Raw genomic sequence first — 18100 nt, forward strand, 5'->3', positions numbered from 1 at the left:
GCCAAATAATAAAAAAAAAGCTTTTCGGTCAAACCCCTTATTAAAAATAACTGAAAATGAAAGCTTAATATTAATCATATACTGTACATTCAACACGGTCCAGTTACCACTTTGCTGTTTAATATGTTATGTATTGACTAACAGAATTTAAGTAAAATAAGCAAGTTAACAACTTAAATCTTTGCTAATGGGATGTAAATTCAAATCAAGGGATCAGAGGAAGAAAGTGTTTGCAGATGATCAAAGGAGTTTCTAGAAATTAGAGTGGTCTGTTTGGGTACAATCATCTCAAACCATAAAAACAAACAAACAAACAAACAAATAAAAAAAAAACTAACAAATAACAACAAAAACCAGGGGAAAGCATTAAACTAAAATTCAGAAAAAAACTTAAAATAAATAAATAAAGCAAAACAGCAGCCTCAAGGAAATCAAAAGCCAGACAATTTATGGCGACACACAGTGCTGGTTAGTAACTGGAAAACCTGGATGTAGAGTATGAAGCAGCTTAGACATTTCAAGTACATTCACGAGTAAAATGTCTCCTCCAAACCGAAAACAACCTTCCGTTAGCTGTGGTGTGGTAGTCCGATTTCCTTTGTAGTGATGAAGTTAAATAATTCACACTCAAACCAGAGGAATCATCATTCGTGACACTATGTAAACGGCGCATGTGAATAATAATCTCAGATGCAACACATTCTTGTACAGTTGCAGCAATGTATGATTGACAAGTGATAACCTTGAAGTGTCGTAACAGTGACAGCCAGCTTTTAAAGTTATATTGTCAGGTCCCTTTTCAAGACTAGAAGAGTTAGACTTAGAAGAAAAAAGTAAAAATAAAGCACATGAAAGATATTTACAGTTAAAAAAAAAAGAGTACAGAGTAAATGAGGAGCTATATTAATTGAAAATAGACATTTCAAAGTACATTCTTTTTTTGTGGAAGAATCTGCTTTTAAAGGGATCGTAGAGGCTGATTTGAAAGAGGCCATTTCGGTGTTTGTAAAAAAAAATCAAGGGTACCTTCGAGTGGTTGAAGGCTAACTGCTAGTATGATGAGATTTCTGCAAATTAAATACCTTGAACTGAACAAACTATGGGAACTTAATATTAAATTTGTTGCCCTCTTATTCAAACAAATTCAGTTTTTGTATTTCAAAGTTATAATGATTAACTGCAAGCTGTATTCATTCACTTAATTAGCTGCGACTCATCAGTCTGCCAAGAGCGGATTGAGGATTTGGATAGCGTGTCGCGCTGTCATTTGTGCAACAGCATTGGTGAGACTAGGTTCCTTTCCAGGTCTCTCAATTCTTTGGAAAACAAAATGGCAGACTCAAAATCTTTTGCATTGTTATGTTGTTTGGGGTGACAGTGTTAGGAGTCGGTTTGATTCCCGCTTCACCTGCCTCTGTCTTTGTGTCTTTGGGCAAGACACTTCACCTGTCTTGTCAGCAAGGCCGATAGCTTCTGTCGGACTGCCCCAGGACTGCTGTTGCTACAATCCTTGCCATGAATGAAAATGACTGATTTCATTGTCAAATGTCTTTGAAAGGGTTGGAAGATGCTACATAAGTCTGATGTCACTTCATTAACATTTGTGTAGAAACATGAAAGTTTTTTGGCTGTAAAAATCACGACAAATTTCTTGCTTGTGAAAATGGAAACATCTATTATTTGCTAATCTAGCATTGTATCCCATGAATGGAAACATATTCAGCTGTGTTGTCAAGGAAACTACTCTGGATATTTTGGAAACTGGTGTTTTTCCTGTTGTCTCCAATGAAAAACATTGTGATGCCTATGCTGGGCCAGCAGGTGGAGAGAATGTTGACATTCTGGACTAAAGACGATTTTCCCCCAAAGTTGTTCTAGCTTACAGTTTATTTGAGTGTTTTGAAACTTTTTCTCACAGTCAAAACTTTTTCAGTCCACATCTTGCATTTACTGATAAAGTCAGGGCAAAGGGAGAAATATGTGGGAAGAAGAAAGAAAAATGACTTGTTTTGGCTGCTGTTGCGGCTTTTAGCAGTACGAAAATGTGCAACGGTTTCTGTGTTAGTGTTTTCAAAAATCTGTGCAACCAGTCAATATATCTCTCGATATATACATATAGAGAGATATATCTCAAAGAGCATTTACATTTTGGAAACCATTTGAAAAATCTAACTTTTTGCAGGGTCTAGCTACTAGCCTCAACCACTCTCAGGATTTATACATTTTTATTGGAAATATTCCATCTTCCTTTCTCAGATAATGAGAAGTATCTCTAACAAAACCAAATTCATAAACAAATCCCAAAAATAGTTTAATGTAATGAAATAAACCTGCCCTTAATTCTTTGTTTGTATTAAAAATAATACCGGCCAGGTGTCTGTGGGTTTAAAAAAATGCTTTGTCAACTTAATAATTGCTCAGTAATGACACGCAACTTACAGAAAATGGGAAGACGTCTTCAGCTATAGTTTTACCACAGATTCTTAAAAAAACACAAACACCTCATCACTTCAAAGAAACAGAAACATTGAAACTTATCAGCAACTAAAACGTGTACTAGCTCATGTCTTTATAACTTAATTACTAAACAAAATGACATGTTTTACATGCCACATTTCTAGCTGACTAGTACCATCTTTTAAATACATTCTTAAGGAGCACACTTAAAATAAATAATTTCCATATCAGACAAACTGGCTGCCGAAATTACAGAGGAAGTAATTTTACTTACATTTGCTGAAAAATAAGTACATTCACTCAGTTGATCTTTCTCTCTCTCTTTCTCTCTCACATAAACAAACAGCTAAAAATGAGACTTACCTACAGCCAGTTTAACCGAGTAAGAATAGAAGAGTGCATCAACAAGTCCGTTAAAGAGGCAAACAAATAATTATTAAGGTTATTCAGCCGGGGCTGAACCTGACAAAACAGTTATCTCTAGGTCTTGAAAGACAACTTCAGTCGATAAGGAATGCATTGCATCACAGTAAGAGTTGGAAAGACGAGAAAAATACTTCAAAGTACAGCACTGCAAAAGGTTTTCAGCTGCATTCAAAACAAAGCACAACAGCACACCTAGGAAAACAACCCCCCACAGCACCCAAATGTTATTGTGAAGTGAACAAAAGAGGTCAGTTTTGAGTCTGTTTGATACAGCAGAACTGTAGAAGCTGTCAGACACAGCGAGGTCAGCGAGACAGAGCATTTTTTTTTTTGCTCTGTGGCTGCAGCTTGAAGATCATGGATGACAACCGTCCTCGGAGCACACCATACCATTTTACACTCTTGCTCTCTGCTTACAAGGTAGGAAGAAAGCAGTCATTCGGGTCACAAGTCCCTGGGGGTCCACGAGGCCCAGGAGAGCCAGGGGGGCCTTGTGAAGGGATCCCAGGTGGCCCTTGAGAGAGAATGTTGTTAATTACTGAAATAGGCTACACCTTATCAGAGCTAGGAAGAGCTTTCCATTGACAGCTAATCTGAAGGTTGGCAAAGTCATGATTTCCTTCATACAAACAGTAATTATCTAATTATATGTAGCAAGTAATCAGAAGTACAATGTTTTGCTTAGAAATGCTCTGCGATTTAGTAGGGCAGGAGAGGACACAAAGCCATAAAGACTCTGACATTTTACTGGCACTTGACAGACATGGCCTCAAATCCCCACAAAAGCAGATCAGGAGATTCTTAAGAAGGAAAGAAGAAGCAGAAGAACTGACTTAGCCTCCAAACTCCTCAGACAAGTCTGATGTTATCACACTGCCTCATGTTCATGAAATGTCAAACTTAGGAGTACGAGGTTTCCTGAACTAGAGCCAGTTTTTGTGTGCTATCCACACTTTTACTCAGGGAAATTAGGGTAAATGATGGGAAGGTCCATAAATCAGTGAGTAAAAACTAATGTACGGTTTAAAACATCCCCTGGTATGCATTGAAATCTTGCTGTTGTTTGATTTGACTTGGGTTTGATCAGAAGAGGGGCCATGACTTTATAATTTTCAAACACTTGAGTATTGTTAATATTCATAAAATATCAACAACATTGAGACACCTTGCCTGATACGTGGCTTAGACTCTCACATACTCACATAAAGCAAAATGTATGCAAAACATACATTCATTGAAGAAAAAAGAAACATGGGTCATTGAAGCCCTTTCTAAAGTTTGACTAGTTCCAAGCTGTTTTAATGCATAAAGTGAGATGTGAACAACATTAGGTCAGGGGCCTTTGATGATCAAGATGAAGCAACTTGTACATCTCAAAGTCATGAAATATCAGAATCATGGTTTTACGTGAGCAGAACAAGATGCTATGAAATCAAATTAAAATTGTAGGGACATAATTTATTTGTTCACTTCTGAAATGCAGTGATATCAGACTGACTAATAATCACAAAAAGGACAATAATAATTTTTGATGATCTTAAAACCTCTGAAAAACCATAGACAGAAAGGAAGAGGAGAAGGAAAAGGGGACAGTTGAAAGGAATGAAGGCTGTAAGGAAGAAACAATGTAAAGAAAGGACCAGAAGAAAGAAGGAAGAAATGGAGGATGGAAGCAAAGAAGGACGTAAGAGAGGAAACAACAAGCAAACAAAAGAACAAATGAAGGACAGAATGAAGAAATGAAGGAAGAGGAACCAACAGAGAAGTTCTGAAGAAAGAAACAAACTGAGGAAAATGGACAGAATAAACAAGATAACAAATGAGAAAGAAATGAGGGAAGGAAGGACCAATGAAAATAAACAAACAGAAAGGAGCAAAGGAAGGAAGGCTAGGAGGACATTCGGATGGCGGCAGCATTTATGACGCAGCAAAACTGAATAAATGTAGTGTGGTATTTTACCGCACTTTAAATCTTCTGAATTTTCAAGCATAAACAAACCATTGCTTTCATTAATCATAATACAGTGTCAGACTGTGAGTTGGTATTTACAAACACCTGATTTTAAATGACTCAAATTGATTTAGAGGGAAAGAAAGTGATTAGAACATCACTTATAGTGATCAGTTTGTTATATTATCTTAGCATCAGTACAAGTATCTTTTGATTTTCTGTTTTTAATACAAGCAATTGGATTGGAGCAATTAGATGTCATGCATACTTACGTAAAAATCGAAATACAGTATTCTGAAAACAATACTATTTTACTCAAGAATATATTGACACGTGCCTAGTTGGGCTGTTTGCTTTTAAGTCTTGTAATTTGTCATAATTCTTTTATTTACAAAGTAAAAAAAGTTTCACTGGTTTGTTTGGAAATTAAGTCACGGATCATTATGTTCCGAAGTGACTTTGGAAATGTTCACACCATCTGTGTTCGAAATATATTCATACCCAAAGGATATCTCAATTACAATTAATGAATTCTTTAGCTGCACTAATGAGAATGAAAAGGAGAACTAATATTTCTCTGCGCTCTAATATATTGAGGCGATTATGGCATCTGGGACATTACTATCTCATCTCACCTACCAAACAGCTTGTTAAAGTCACAGTTCCTGTGACTTTTCACTTACGGTCTTTTTTCGCACTGTTTATATTCTGGTCATCAGATACAGTGGCCAGCGTTAACACTGTCTTTTAAACAGATCTCGATAAGCCTAAAAAAAAAAAAAGAGACCTCCTTTGCTTCAGTTCTCCCAAAGGACTGTCCATTACATCACTCAGAGCAGAGACAGCTCAACAAAGGCCTGCTCACTTTGAACAAAGATACCTGCTTGGCCTTTACTTCAGCGTGATAACACAGCTTGCCCCTTCCATCACTGCCACAGCCGTCTACTGCTTAACCGCTCACACAAGCAAAACGATTTGGTAACTGTTAACACAGACTGTAAGAGAAAAGAGGTGTTTGCTAAATCTCTGCACTTGGGCAGCAGGGTTAAAACTACTAATTAGCAACTCCAGACAAATGTTTCACTTGTGGACATAAGGACGAAGACTACAGATAGAACATGTGGTCATGCTAACTTAATTATTTTAAGTTTAATGCATTGGTTGTGTTAATGTTAATGTAGTGTTAATCTATACCACTTTCAGAGCACAGACATTGCAGCCCAACATGAGAATTTTTAGTTCTCAGCATTTGAACTGATACAACAGCTGGGTGAATCTCCAGCATGGAGCGGATCCCAGCCTTTAGACTCCAAGGGAAACCAGCTCTGAGTAGATGCCAAGGATACCGGATATCTTTGATCAAGATGGCAAGGTGGAAGAAATTTTGGCTGAAAGAAAAAAAAACCTTCTCCTGTCTACAGGAGTCTACAGGAAACTTGTAAATCTGAAGGTATGGAGGGGGAAAAAAAAGAAAACAGAAGTCTGTGGACCTGCATTCATATCAGTCAGTTTGAATAACTTTCTGATTTTTTTCCAAGACACAACTACGGCTTAAGTCTAACCCCCACCAGTTATGCCGCAGGTGCTTCCCATAACTGAGCACCTCTAGAGATGATTTCTTTCAACAGCTGTGATTTATCCTCTCCAGCGGAGCTACAGCCAACTTTCCTTTGCCCCCGCACATACATTATGCACAGATTGCATGAGTGACTTCAAGTTCAATGATAAACTCCTGCTGTCACAGGCTTGAAGTAAGTGAAGTAATCCCACTTCTCAAACCGGCAGGGGGATATGCCAACATCATGGCTTGGTCTTTTTGTTCAGGAAGATGGCACGATAGGATTTTAGTTTTCAGAACAGATGCCATTTTCCATTACTGCAGAAATTTCTCTTCTCTGGGGGGTATTTCTTTTTTATTTTTTTGTTAAAGCAGCATGAGGCTTTAACAAATAGAATGCAGTCAGGGGGCTGCATTTTTGCCACCAAGATGAAGATAACAAATGATGGCTTAAAAAGCTGTGAAGGTGTTAGTTTGACACAAGTCAAACATAGTTGCATTTTCTTCCTTTCAGCAACTATGTAAGAAAACTGATTTAAAAAAAAAAAGCAAATGTGGAAGAGAAATAGCTGTCAGTGCAATGTCTGGTCAATCTGACCTAAAAGTGGCAGCTCAGAAAAGTGCTCTTACATTTTTCTCTACATATTTTACTTTAAGTGAGTGTTTAAGACCATAACATAGCTGTCAGAGCAAAATTCAAACTCTGACAGAGGAAAATTTTAAATATTACAATTTTATTTATTAGTTTTTTAGAATGATTGGTAATAGTTTATGTTTATAGCCTGTGTCTATGACTGCTTTTAATTTTCGATTCAAAATTCAAAATTAATGGACATTACAGATAATGGCCTGTCTTGTTTAAGTAACTTAAATTATTAATGCCAGTATCAAGAACACCATGTTCACTTGTTTTTTAAGGATTAATGAAAAATATTCTGATTGCAAAAAACAAACTCTTATGTTGCACTTGCCAAATCTATATTTAACCAAATGATTAATATTATGTTAAACCAATTTAATATAGTAAGCATGCCAATTTATTAGAAGATGTAAATATATATATATAAATAAATATATATATATATATATATATATAAGTAATTAAAAAAAAATTAATTGCAGTACCATAATGTCACAAAGTTCAACCCTTTAATTTCAGCAAATTTCTGTAGTGAGGCAAAATGATCAGATTACTTTTTTTTCCACAATTACTGATGCCTGAATTGGCTTGTTTGCCAATAGTACAATGCTTCTGTAACATTTCACTTCATTAAGGGAGATGGATCCTTGATTATTTTGTGGCCATATATAACTTGGTTCATTACCCTTTTGAGAAACAATACATTTTAGTTTTCTGGCAAATGGCAAGAAATATTTATTTAAAATATAGTGGTATTTCAGAGAGGTTGTAATGAGATCCTCGGTGCCCGAAGCATCATTCATATACAGTATATGACCCTTATGGCCATTATACCTTAAAAATCGAGGAGTGTTTTAGCCATACTTATCGTCCAGTTCAATGTGAGTGGGCGCAACTTCGCTATAGGTCCTTGTCCTTATTTGCCACAGTTACGGTTGTTTTTCACAAAAACTGTTGAGAGTTGCCAACAGTTGTGAAAGTTTTACACAATAAGTGGGGCGTTAGTGGTGGGCAAGGAAGGGGAAGAGGTCAGGTTTGTCAATACAATCAACATTCAAATTAAAAGGCCTTCTATGTTTCTTTCTCACCTGGTGGCCCAGTCGGTCCTGGATCTCCTGGTAACCCCAGACCAAGCTGTCCTCGTTCTCCTTTCTGACCCCGGTATCCTGAGGACACACAGATATACAATAACCCGAATAAATACTAAAAAACTATCATTTATATAGAGTACGCAGTACAGTTAGAAAAATTAGAACAAATGCCACAGCATGTTAAAGAGTCAACATGGCAACACATTGTGCAACCTTTTTATCTGGCAAGGAACCACGACATTGTATCATCTTAAATACTGCTAGCAGGACAAAAATGTCAGACATCTGTTGAGCCCTGTGTTTGTCTGAGGGACACAGCTTTAGTCTGTAGATACTGACAGCCGAGAACCCCCTTTCTCAGTGTTACATCTTTAAATAATAAAAGATGTGCTGACATATTGTCAAAACAGAAATCCTCAAACAATTCATCTGCAGGTTAGTTCCTTGAAGGGCGTCATGGACAATGACAGGATCACAAGAACATGTCTTTCAAGACTTCAGAGGAGAGTAAAGAGGATTATTTCAACCAGCCATCAAATATGTGGGTCACTGCAGGTGCTCTGATTTTGGAAACAGGTGGGCGAATAAAAAGCAAGCAAACCAAAAATACACACACAAAAACTGTTATTAGAAAAATCCCTGTTGATCATCTAAATTGTGTTTATCTCTTTTCCATGACTTTACAGCACTATCCACTTTTATTGGAAACAGTAGTGAAGATGTTTAAGAAGCAATAAAATCACACCATCTCTTAATATATAAGCATTATCTCACACTAAAGACATCAGAAAAACCCAACATTTACACAGTAATTTACTCAGAAGCAAAAAATTCCATGTTGATAAAAAAGAAAACAACAAAAAAACGTTGTTTTATGATCGGCACAGTTTTAGGCAACCCTAACAATTTCTATAAAATAAATGTAGTTGGCCAGAGTCAAAGCAATGACAAAAATGAAATGATGAACTCCAAGTTTATCCTGCCACCAAGTATGGTGAGGGAGGAAAAACAAGGAAACTGCAATATTTTCTACTTTGATTATGCTCCTTCAATAAAAGATGACTATAATATTGAAAGAATATCTGTAGCTATCCACTTAAAGGTATTTTTACATCTTTAAAAAGAGTGGTAATAACTGTAGAGGACACTGAAAATATTTGTTAAAGAAATTAATTATTCACAAACACATGCTAAATATGTAGAGATACACAGAGAAAGTGGATGGTGGCTGGATACAGATGATTTTCAGCTTGATCTATCTTTTGCCTGGTGACTGTGGTCATTTTGGTAGTTATATGCATGGCTCAAAACTCCAATCTTTTTACAATTAGTGAATGCAGTATGTAACTTTTGCCAATCTGTGTTTTTTACGTATTTGTTAAAACTGTCAATGTGTTGTGACAGAATAACATGAGACAGAAAATATGGGGGGGGGAATCAAACTTCCTACCAGTGCTCCAATTGCCATCTGCAGCAATACATATACTGCTCCTGGTCAGAAACAAAAATTCCGACCTAGGAAGAAAGTCTTGGCGCTGTCAGTCATGTTTGCGTATATGCTGCAGCTGTGCTAATAGCTTAGAAACAACTTACCAGTACAGGAAAACAGTTTCTTAGCATCATTGGTAGTCATGCTTATTAGCCCGCGTGCATTTACAACAGGTACGACTGTGGGCAAGGATATGTAGCGTAACAGAGAGCAATGGGGAGACAGTGAGCAGTGCATACATGAGCCTGATAGACAGTGCTAAGACCCTCCTCCTGGCTCTGATTGGTTAGTGACCAGAAGCAGTGTATTCATGCAGATGGCAGAGGGAATAACACAGAGGAGCTTGATTTTTTTTTCATAGGTTATTTGTCTCATATTATGCTGTCATGACATAGTGACAGTTTTAACAAATATCCAAAAAAATATATTTTTATAAAAGTTATCTACAGCAGCTTTAATAAAAAAGCTTTTTGGCAGTTCTTGCTGCCAGTGATAGTGCAGGCAGACTTGACTTGACAAGCTCTCTGCCTTTAATAAATTAAATTATCCTTTGAAAAATGACTTTTTCTATTCACTCAGGTGTTTTTTTTTTCTGGTGTTAAAATTTGTTTGATCATCTCATGCAATTACCTGAAACAAAATGCAAAACTAAAAGAAATCTCTAAGGGAAAAAATACTTTATCATAGCGCTCTAATAATAAAACTATGTGTTACAGCAGTTCCTTTCTGACTCACACAGATGTTGTCTACGCTTTGAATATACATAAAAATGCACTCCAGGAAATCTAGAGAAAAATATTTTGAACGCTGTTAGATATTGTTCTTAAACATAAATAATAATTGGATTACTATGAGGTTTGAAAATTGACCAAATTTCAGACCAGCGCACTTCCGCAAGCGTGTTAAGAAAAAGGTAAAAAACCCCAAAACAAAACAAAAAAAACCATTAAAAAGGCAGACCAGGCAATGTTTTTGTTTATAGCAAAAAACACACAATCATCCTTTAAAAGCTTTTCTCTGCATGCAAAGTGGGCAAGTCTTCACAGCCAAGAACAGCAGCATACCAAGTAAAAAGGCAAGGGGCCACAACAATATTTCCCCATGAGGCACTTAAAGTAATGGAGTCTCACGACCAGCAGTTGCATGGAGTGCGTCAGAAACACTGACAGGAGTATCAAGCATCTCGCTGCCTGGCCCAAAGGGGAAACGCTTCAACGCTTACATGTCAGAGAAAATCTCAGAAGAAAAGGCTCATGAATGCTCCAAAACGGAATCTCAAAGAAAGTGGGGCTAGCCACACATCCCTGCAATAATGAGAGTTCTTTTAACACTCACAGGGCCGGGGGCATTCATTCAGGGAGGAGACGTTCCATGGAGAAAAGTGCACTGTACCTTAAGCAAAATGAAAAAAATTTACTGAATAGCACACAAAGCAATAAGCTTGGGTGCCACGTTGGATTGGTGCACCCTGATGAAATTGAAAATGTCACACTGGGCTTGGTTGAAAACAAATTGCTTCCAGGACCACTAATGGACAAAGTACAAAAAATAGAGATATTGTCATATAATACTGTTTCATTGTTGATTGATAAGACTGCAGTTGTACACCTCCATGTGTACACCCAATCAAAAACATTATTGACAGCAACACCCATGAATTCATGCTAACAGCATGCGCTAAAAATGTACAACACACACCTATCCATAAGGAGTTTCTCTATCGAAAACACTCAGATTTTCATCCATCCTGCACAAGAAAAATCAGAGCAACTCCAAAACAGAATGCACTGACTGAAACTGCAAATAAAAAAAACAAAACAAAAAATAACAAAACACTTTTTTTCAGTAGGTATAAATAAGCATACAAGGACTAAATTAAAAAATTTAAATAAAAGCAACAACAAAAGAAACTAAATAAAGAGTTAATTAATTATACAATGACACTTGAGATTTTTCTGGTAGTAAAAAGTAAAAGAAAAATGAATAAAATTATAGAAAATCACCAGCTTACAAAAACAAGAGTACAGTAAAAGAATAACTGCTTTATAGCATGTGTCCTCAAGGGCACATGCTCTAACAGCTGGAGACCTCCTCGCCTGTGCAATCAAACCACAAACAAGAAAAAAATAAAAGAAAGACAATGATTTCAACAGGGTTATTTTTCTCCATAAACAATTCATTTTGCCACAATAGGGAAGAAGTCAAATTGGATATTCCAGAGGAGCATGGTCTCCAGCGGAGGATGACGAGAAATAATGAGGAAATATTACCCCAAACTGCCTCACCAGCTGAGTGGAGTCACAAGTCAACAAAGAAAAAAAAATTTAAGAAGTTGTTGAATTCTTGATGCATCAAGGGAAATAACTTTTCTCTTTATTTTCAATAAATATTTATTGCAAAGCTGCACTTTAAATGGCCTATAAAACACACTTTAAAAGCATAAAAAACACAAACAAGCAAACAAAATCCAAGACGTGTAATGCCTGTGGCAAATATTTAGAGTTGAGTAGTTGCTTACATTAACTACAGTGGAAACCAGATATTTACATGCACTTTATAAAAAACACAACACACACCGCCTTTTTCTCATTGAAATAAATCAGTCCAAATGTTTCCTGTTTTAGTTCAATTAGGACTAACACATTTTTTTTATTACTATCACTTTCTTCGCCTCAACCACACTGCTTTTTGTGTGACAACATTGGGAAATCTAAAGAAATCATCAAAGATATCAGAAAAGTAGTTGTGAACCTGAATTATCTGAATTATTATCAAATAATTATGCAAGTTTAAACACCGTGGGACTTCCAAGCCATCATAATGTTCAGGAAGGAAATGGGTTCTGTGTCCCACATATGACTGTGTTTTGGATTGACATGTGCATAGCAACAAAAGCAAAAGAGCTTGTTAAGGTGCTAGCTGAAGCAGGTCATCCACAAAGAAACAAATCCTGTGTCAGCATGGGCTGAAAGGCCATTTAGCAAAGACATTAATTTGAAAACAACATAAAAATGCAGGCTACAGTTTGCAAATTCAGACAGGGAGAAAGACATTCTTTTTCTAAGACCTGTCCTATGTTGTGACAAAAGTAAATTTGAAGTGTTCCTCCGTAATGACCATCGGTTCAAGCCTGAGGAAATTATTGTAGCTGTGAAGTATGGAAGTACGGCATTACGCAGTGCTGATCTTATGCTTCTGAACTGACTGTTGTGCTTTGAAAAATGTAGTTATATTCAATCAATATTTTATAAGGTCCTTTTCAGATTAAAAGTACCTTTTGAAAACAACAACCTTTAAGCAAGTATTACACACCCTTTTCACTAAGCCCGCATTTCTGAATTAAAAATGCTTTTTTTATTAGTCTAATGTTTTATTCTAATCTCAAATCTCATGTTTTCACTATCTGTAAATGGAACAATCGTTTAGGGAAAAAATGTGCCTATTTTTATGTGTTTGTAAACATCTGGTTGCAGCTGTACTTTATTCATGAATGAAATGAGCATTAGACGCTATAGCTTTGAGTTAAAATATATGTATGGTCTTGAACAATGTGAGGTAGATACAAAAGTTTAAAGAGAAAGGCCAATGCAGCAGTGCTTTGATGTGCACCATCACATGAAGCACTCCTCTTTCAAAGCTTTACCGAAGTTCTGCTGAGGACACAAAATAAATCTAAGCATGTTGGAGGTACAAAGCCTGACCAGCAAACCATTAGTGTTGTGTGAGCAGTCAGAGAGTCAGGATTAGTCCTATAATGAATGTCCACCTTCCAACTCGACTACGCTCCTTTTGTATTTCAGAAGCTTTCTCTCCTTGAGTGAGGTATCAATAATTGAGCTCTTTTCTGTCCACACTGATAACATTTTCTCTTATTCACAGCCAATTCTTCGTTTGTCTTCATATTTCCCAGAGAGCTGCAGTGCACCACACTCCTGGCCTTTCCTCTGCTCCCAGCCCCTCAGTCTGCATTGATATATGGGTCTATGCAAGAGAAAAATACTCATGAATCCATACAGAGTAGAACTGTCAGCCTGACCCCATTCCAAGCAATCTACAGCAGTTCAGATCAGCTCTTCTCATAACAAAAACATGCATAAGTGAGTAGCCTACATGAGATGGAAAACAGTGCATTTTTACAACGGTAACTCCTCCGTCTTTCAAGCACAGTCTGGGCAACAGTGCAGAGTACAGTTGCCTGCTCAAAGTTTCATTTTATTTATTCATTCATTTTTAAAGCTCTGGTGCAGATATATACAAAGTATTAATTTTCCTAAATGTTCTCACATTTTGTCATGCTACAAAGACAAGCTTCTGTTTACTTTATTGGGATTAAATGTATAGATAGATAACTAACGTAACTGCATAATTGTGAAATGAAAGGAAATTATATAGGCTTTTCCAAATGTTTAGAAGTGAAAATTTGAAAATGTAGAATGCATTTTATTTGCCACTTACAATAAATATTTGTTAACAGAAAACTAGAAGATATTTCTCATTCTTCCTCACAAAATTGCTCAAATAAATTAAATCAGACTGGATGAAGAGAATGTCTGAAAAACAATTCTGAAGTCTTGCCACAGACCCCTGGATGGACTTAGGTGTAGTCTTTAAGAAATTTTAACACCTGAATATGCTTTGATCTTGCTGGAAGATAAACCTTCACTCTGGTCTCAAGTTTCTTTTGTGACCTCTAACAGGTTTTTGTTCCAGGATTGCCTTGTATTTAGGTCCAGCTGTCTTCCATTCATCTATAACTAGATTCACCATCTGTGCTGAACAAGAAACATCCTCATAGCAAACTGTTTTAGACTTGAGTATTTTCTTTTTACAGTTTTGCTATGTACCCTACATGACTTTTGGCAAACTGTAAACTGGACTTCTTATAGTTTTCTTTTAGCAATGGCTTTCTTCTTGGAACGCTTTCATAAAGCCCACGTTTGTGAAGTGCATGACTAATAGCTTTCCTGTCAAAAGTTCCTTCGCTCTGAGCCGTGGAACTGTGCAGCTCCTTCTGAGTTACAATGGGGCTCTTCGCTGCATCTTTGATTATTGATCTCCCAGGCTGTCAGTTTAGGTCCAGTTCTTGAAAGCTACTTTTACATGAAACTTTTACATGGTTGCCTTCTCCAGCACGCCTGAATCAAAAAAATGTTACACTACCAGGCATCTGCAGAGTTGAATAACATGCTGATGAGGGAAGACAGCCAAGTGATTCAGACATGTTGGAGCAGAGATACATCTAAGCTGTCACTCTCCAGGTCTGGACTGGATGGCCTTGTCTCAGTAGACTTTGCTTCAAATCCTAATCTTAAACTTGTTCACAGCGTTCTCTTCTGGTGTGTTCCCTAGTCTTCATTATGCTGTTCTCTAGGAGTTTACAAAACCGTCACGTTTATATTAAAATTAAGTTGAACGCAAGAGGACGCTAGTTATGAAATAGGAAAACTGTGAAGACAATTGATAGCATGAGATTTTTCCAAAAATTAGAGTCGTGGGGTACGGATACAACCTTATGCAAACCTTTTCAGATTTTTCTTTTTTTTAAAACATGAAACCGTGAATTATTTCCTTTCGCTCTAGTTTTCATGTTTCTTCTAACATATTATTCACTACTTTGTGTTGATTTGTCACAAAAAAGACAAAAGAAATGCACTAAGTTTTGGTGACTGTAAGATGGCAAAATGTGGAAAAGTTCAAGGCACTTGATGGGTCAGTATTAGTATATTAAAACACCAACAGGTAATCCAAGCCATTTATGGTTATTTTTTTTTATTTTTTTTGAGTTGGTGGTTAAGTCAAGCCTGTAAACTCAGAGTGTTAAGCTACTACCTTGAGGTCCAGGTGGCCCAGGCTCTCCTGGTGGACCTGAGGATCCATCCTTGCCCGGGGGTCCTGGAGGACCTTGGAAAGGTGAAGCTAAGATGCCGGCAGGTGTCTTTTGTTGCGTGGCGGTGCCAGACACTTTCTCTGCAGGGCAGGAAAATATTTTCAAAAAGGCTGTATCAGTAAAAACTTGGAGAATGACATAAAGAGGGGGTGTTAGAGTGAACAAGAACACATCAACTAAATTAAATGTCAGACTATTTTTACCTTCAAAAATCCTCATTACTTCACTTTGGATAAAGATTTTGAGTTCTTCTGTAAAGCTGGGATCATCCTGTGTGAAGGGAGAATAAAAGATCACTTACTGAAGCATTTTAACTTGGGCAAGAAAGACGGAAAATCCAATTAAGAGACAACACAAGCTAAACCTTCATTCCGAGGCAAATGGAGGCAGAGAACATACAGCGAAGATTAAAGTTATCATGGCATAACAATTAAACGGATACTCCTCATGTATTTATGCTCAACAAAGTCCGCCAACAGACATTATTGAACCCAAAAATTGTCAAAAGAAAGAACAACAGAGGATAGTAAAACCTTTAAAAATCTTTCTTTAAGACCCTCTTCCAATCTCAGCTCAAGATCAGAACTCAGCAGGAAATAAAACATATTCAGGAAGGAATATTAAATTTCATACTATAACTCTCTAAAGTGGTATTACTTTATGTTCAGCTCTGCAGTGATGCACCCTGTGCCACAAAGGAATTGTGTTAGCTCTGTGTGCCTCTAAAATATAGCGAGTTATTATGAAGATGCATAATATAAATATAATATCCAGAAATATTTTCACAGTCAGAAAGTCTATAAGCCACTTGTAAAAGAATAGCAAAGTTACGACCGCCTAAGAGTATGGACTTCAAGGTAGGATAGTCAGCAGTAATCAGATTGGAAGAAGAGTTTATTCCCTGTAAGAATGCAATATGTAAATCTTGCTCTGTTCAGGGCTTACTTTCGACTGTGCAAATTGAGATAAGCAAAAAAATACACGTTAATTTGATCATTGTTCTCAAAATCTGCAGTGGCAAATGCCTGAGACGTGTCTCTTCTGAGTGTTTTTGTGACAGGCTTCCTCTTTTGTATAATTCTTTGTGATTTTTTTGATTACCTAATGTATGTTCCAGGGTTTCCTCACTTTTTTTGAAAATGGGAAAGGATAGGGCTGCCCTACAAATACAGCATAATGAGAATTGCAGGACAAAATTATGCATTTGCTTTTCTAGTGATCTTTCTACTACTGAACCAGTTCAACACATTGTACTATACTATCTTCATGTGCGAATATGTTTATTTAGGGTCTGGATTCATAATATGGAAATCAATACACAATAGATAGCCTGGTCTCTGACCATAACAATTAATGAGCTTTACTGGTATTCGATTTGCAGCTAAGTCCTGCTAAAGTTGGGTGTTATGTGATTCCCGTATGCGAGATCCAATTTCCAAGGGAAATAAAATGGGGAATAAGCCGCACCTTTGGGGCAAACAGTTTATCTTAAAATCAGAAATCCTGTCCACTCCGTGTCCTAAGAGCAGGATTCTGTTGCTGAGGATCAGTCTGCCAAGGTCCACATAGCACCTGACCCCTTTGCCTATGAGCTCATCACTTATGATGGACCCATGGGAAGGAGGACCCAGGTTTACATCTCGGGTTCTGCCCAGCGGGGCTCCAGGGGTACCTGGTCCTCCCCAGCATGCCCTACCCCTAGGTGTGGCTCCAGCAGGGGGCCTCAACGACCACCATCCAGGTGAGGAAACACTGTTTCCATTTATGTTCCCCATAGTAAGGGGTCATTAGGTTGTGCTTTGTCTGTACTTCATCTTGGGGTCTTGTTCAGGGATAAAGGAAAAAATAGAGTGGGGGATCAATAAGCAAATTGGTGTGGTGTCTGCAATGATATAAGGGCTGCACTGATCTGTCATGGTGAAGCGAGAGCTACCCTTTAAATCTGATTGTTCACCCAGCCCTGCCAGCAACCCCCAATAGAGCAGTCAGTTAGACTGTTTGTGGTGCAAATAGATTAGCAATTCAAATTGAAACTTTCAGACTGAAGACCAATTTATGGAAGGATACAAAACACCCCACCATCTTTTTAACTTAATATCTTGGCATGCTGTTCATTACGATCTAAGACTACAGGGAGTTTTGATAAAATTGCAATTTCAGTGTGTCACCCTTCTACCATCTGTGCCCCTGCTTCGTCCCCCCCAAGAAGGAAAAATAAAAATCTAGACATGTCATCTAGTGCATCGGGCTCTTTTTAAGTCACCTACAATGAAAAAGTGCTCCAGTATTTTGTTTTTGTTTACTTTATTTAGCTTGTCAATATCTCAACAGTGTCTCCAAAACATTTTGGCTATCCTCCTTTCTGCAGTTCAAGCTGTGTTAAAGCTACAGCTGCTCTGTAGGGCACACAGAGGCAATGGAGGCAAAGTGAGTGCTAACACTCTGAATGCTCTGGCACATCTCTTTAACAAAAAAGAGCTGTTTTGTCCAAAAACATAAACACATTTTCCCCTAGTTGATTTGAAAAAAAAAAAAAGAATGCTGCCAAAGCTCCTCAGAAGCCAGTCTGACAGCTCTGCGGCCAAACCCTCTCTTGCCCCC

The 18100-nt window shown here is 37.3% G+C and overlaps 1 protein-coding gene across 3 annotated transcripts in view; it reads right to left on the reverse strand.

The window, feature by feature from the left end:
* Positions 1–358: 358 nt before the first annotated feature.
* The window catches only part of col19a1 (collagen type XIX alpha 1 chain), a 127074-nt gene continuing 109332 nt past the window's right edge, over positions 359–18100 (reverse strand). For 2 of the 3 annotated variants that reach the window (XM_023328031.1, XM_023328030.1), the window contains exons 47-50: positions 15703–15769; positions 15442–15579; positions 8121–8198; positions 359–3397 (exon numbers count right to left, since the gene is read on the reverse strand). In XM_023328031.1, the coding sequence (XP_023183799.1) occupies positions 3297–3397; positions 8121–8198; positions 15442–15579; positions 15703–15769 (384 nt within the window). In that variant the 3' untranslated portion in view covers positions 359–3296. Of the gene's footprint in view, positions 3398–8120; positions 8199–11963; positions 13594–15441; positions 15580–15702; positions 15770–18100 lie in introns of those variants that run through there. The other variant, XM_023328032.1, reaches the window with a different exon arrangement.

This window comes from Xiphophorus maculatus, chromosome 22 (assembly GCF_002775205.1).
Source record: "Xiphophorus maculatus strain JP 163 A chromosome 22, X_maculatus-5.0-male, whole genome shotgun sequence".
Classification (NCBI taxonomy): Eukaryota; Metazoa; Chordata; class Actinopteri; order Cyprinodontiformes; family Poeciliidae; genus Xiphophorus; species Xiphophorus maculatus.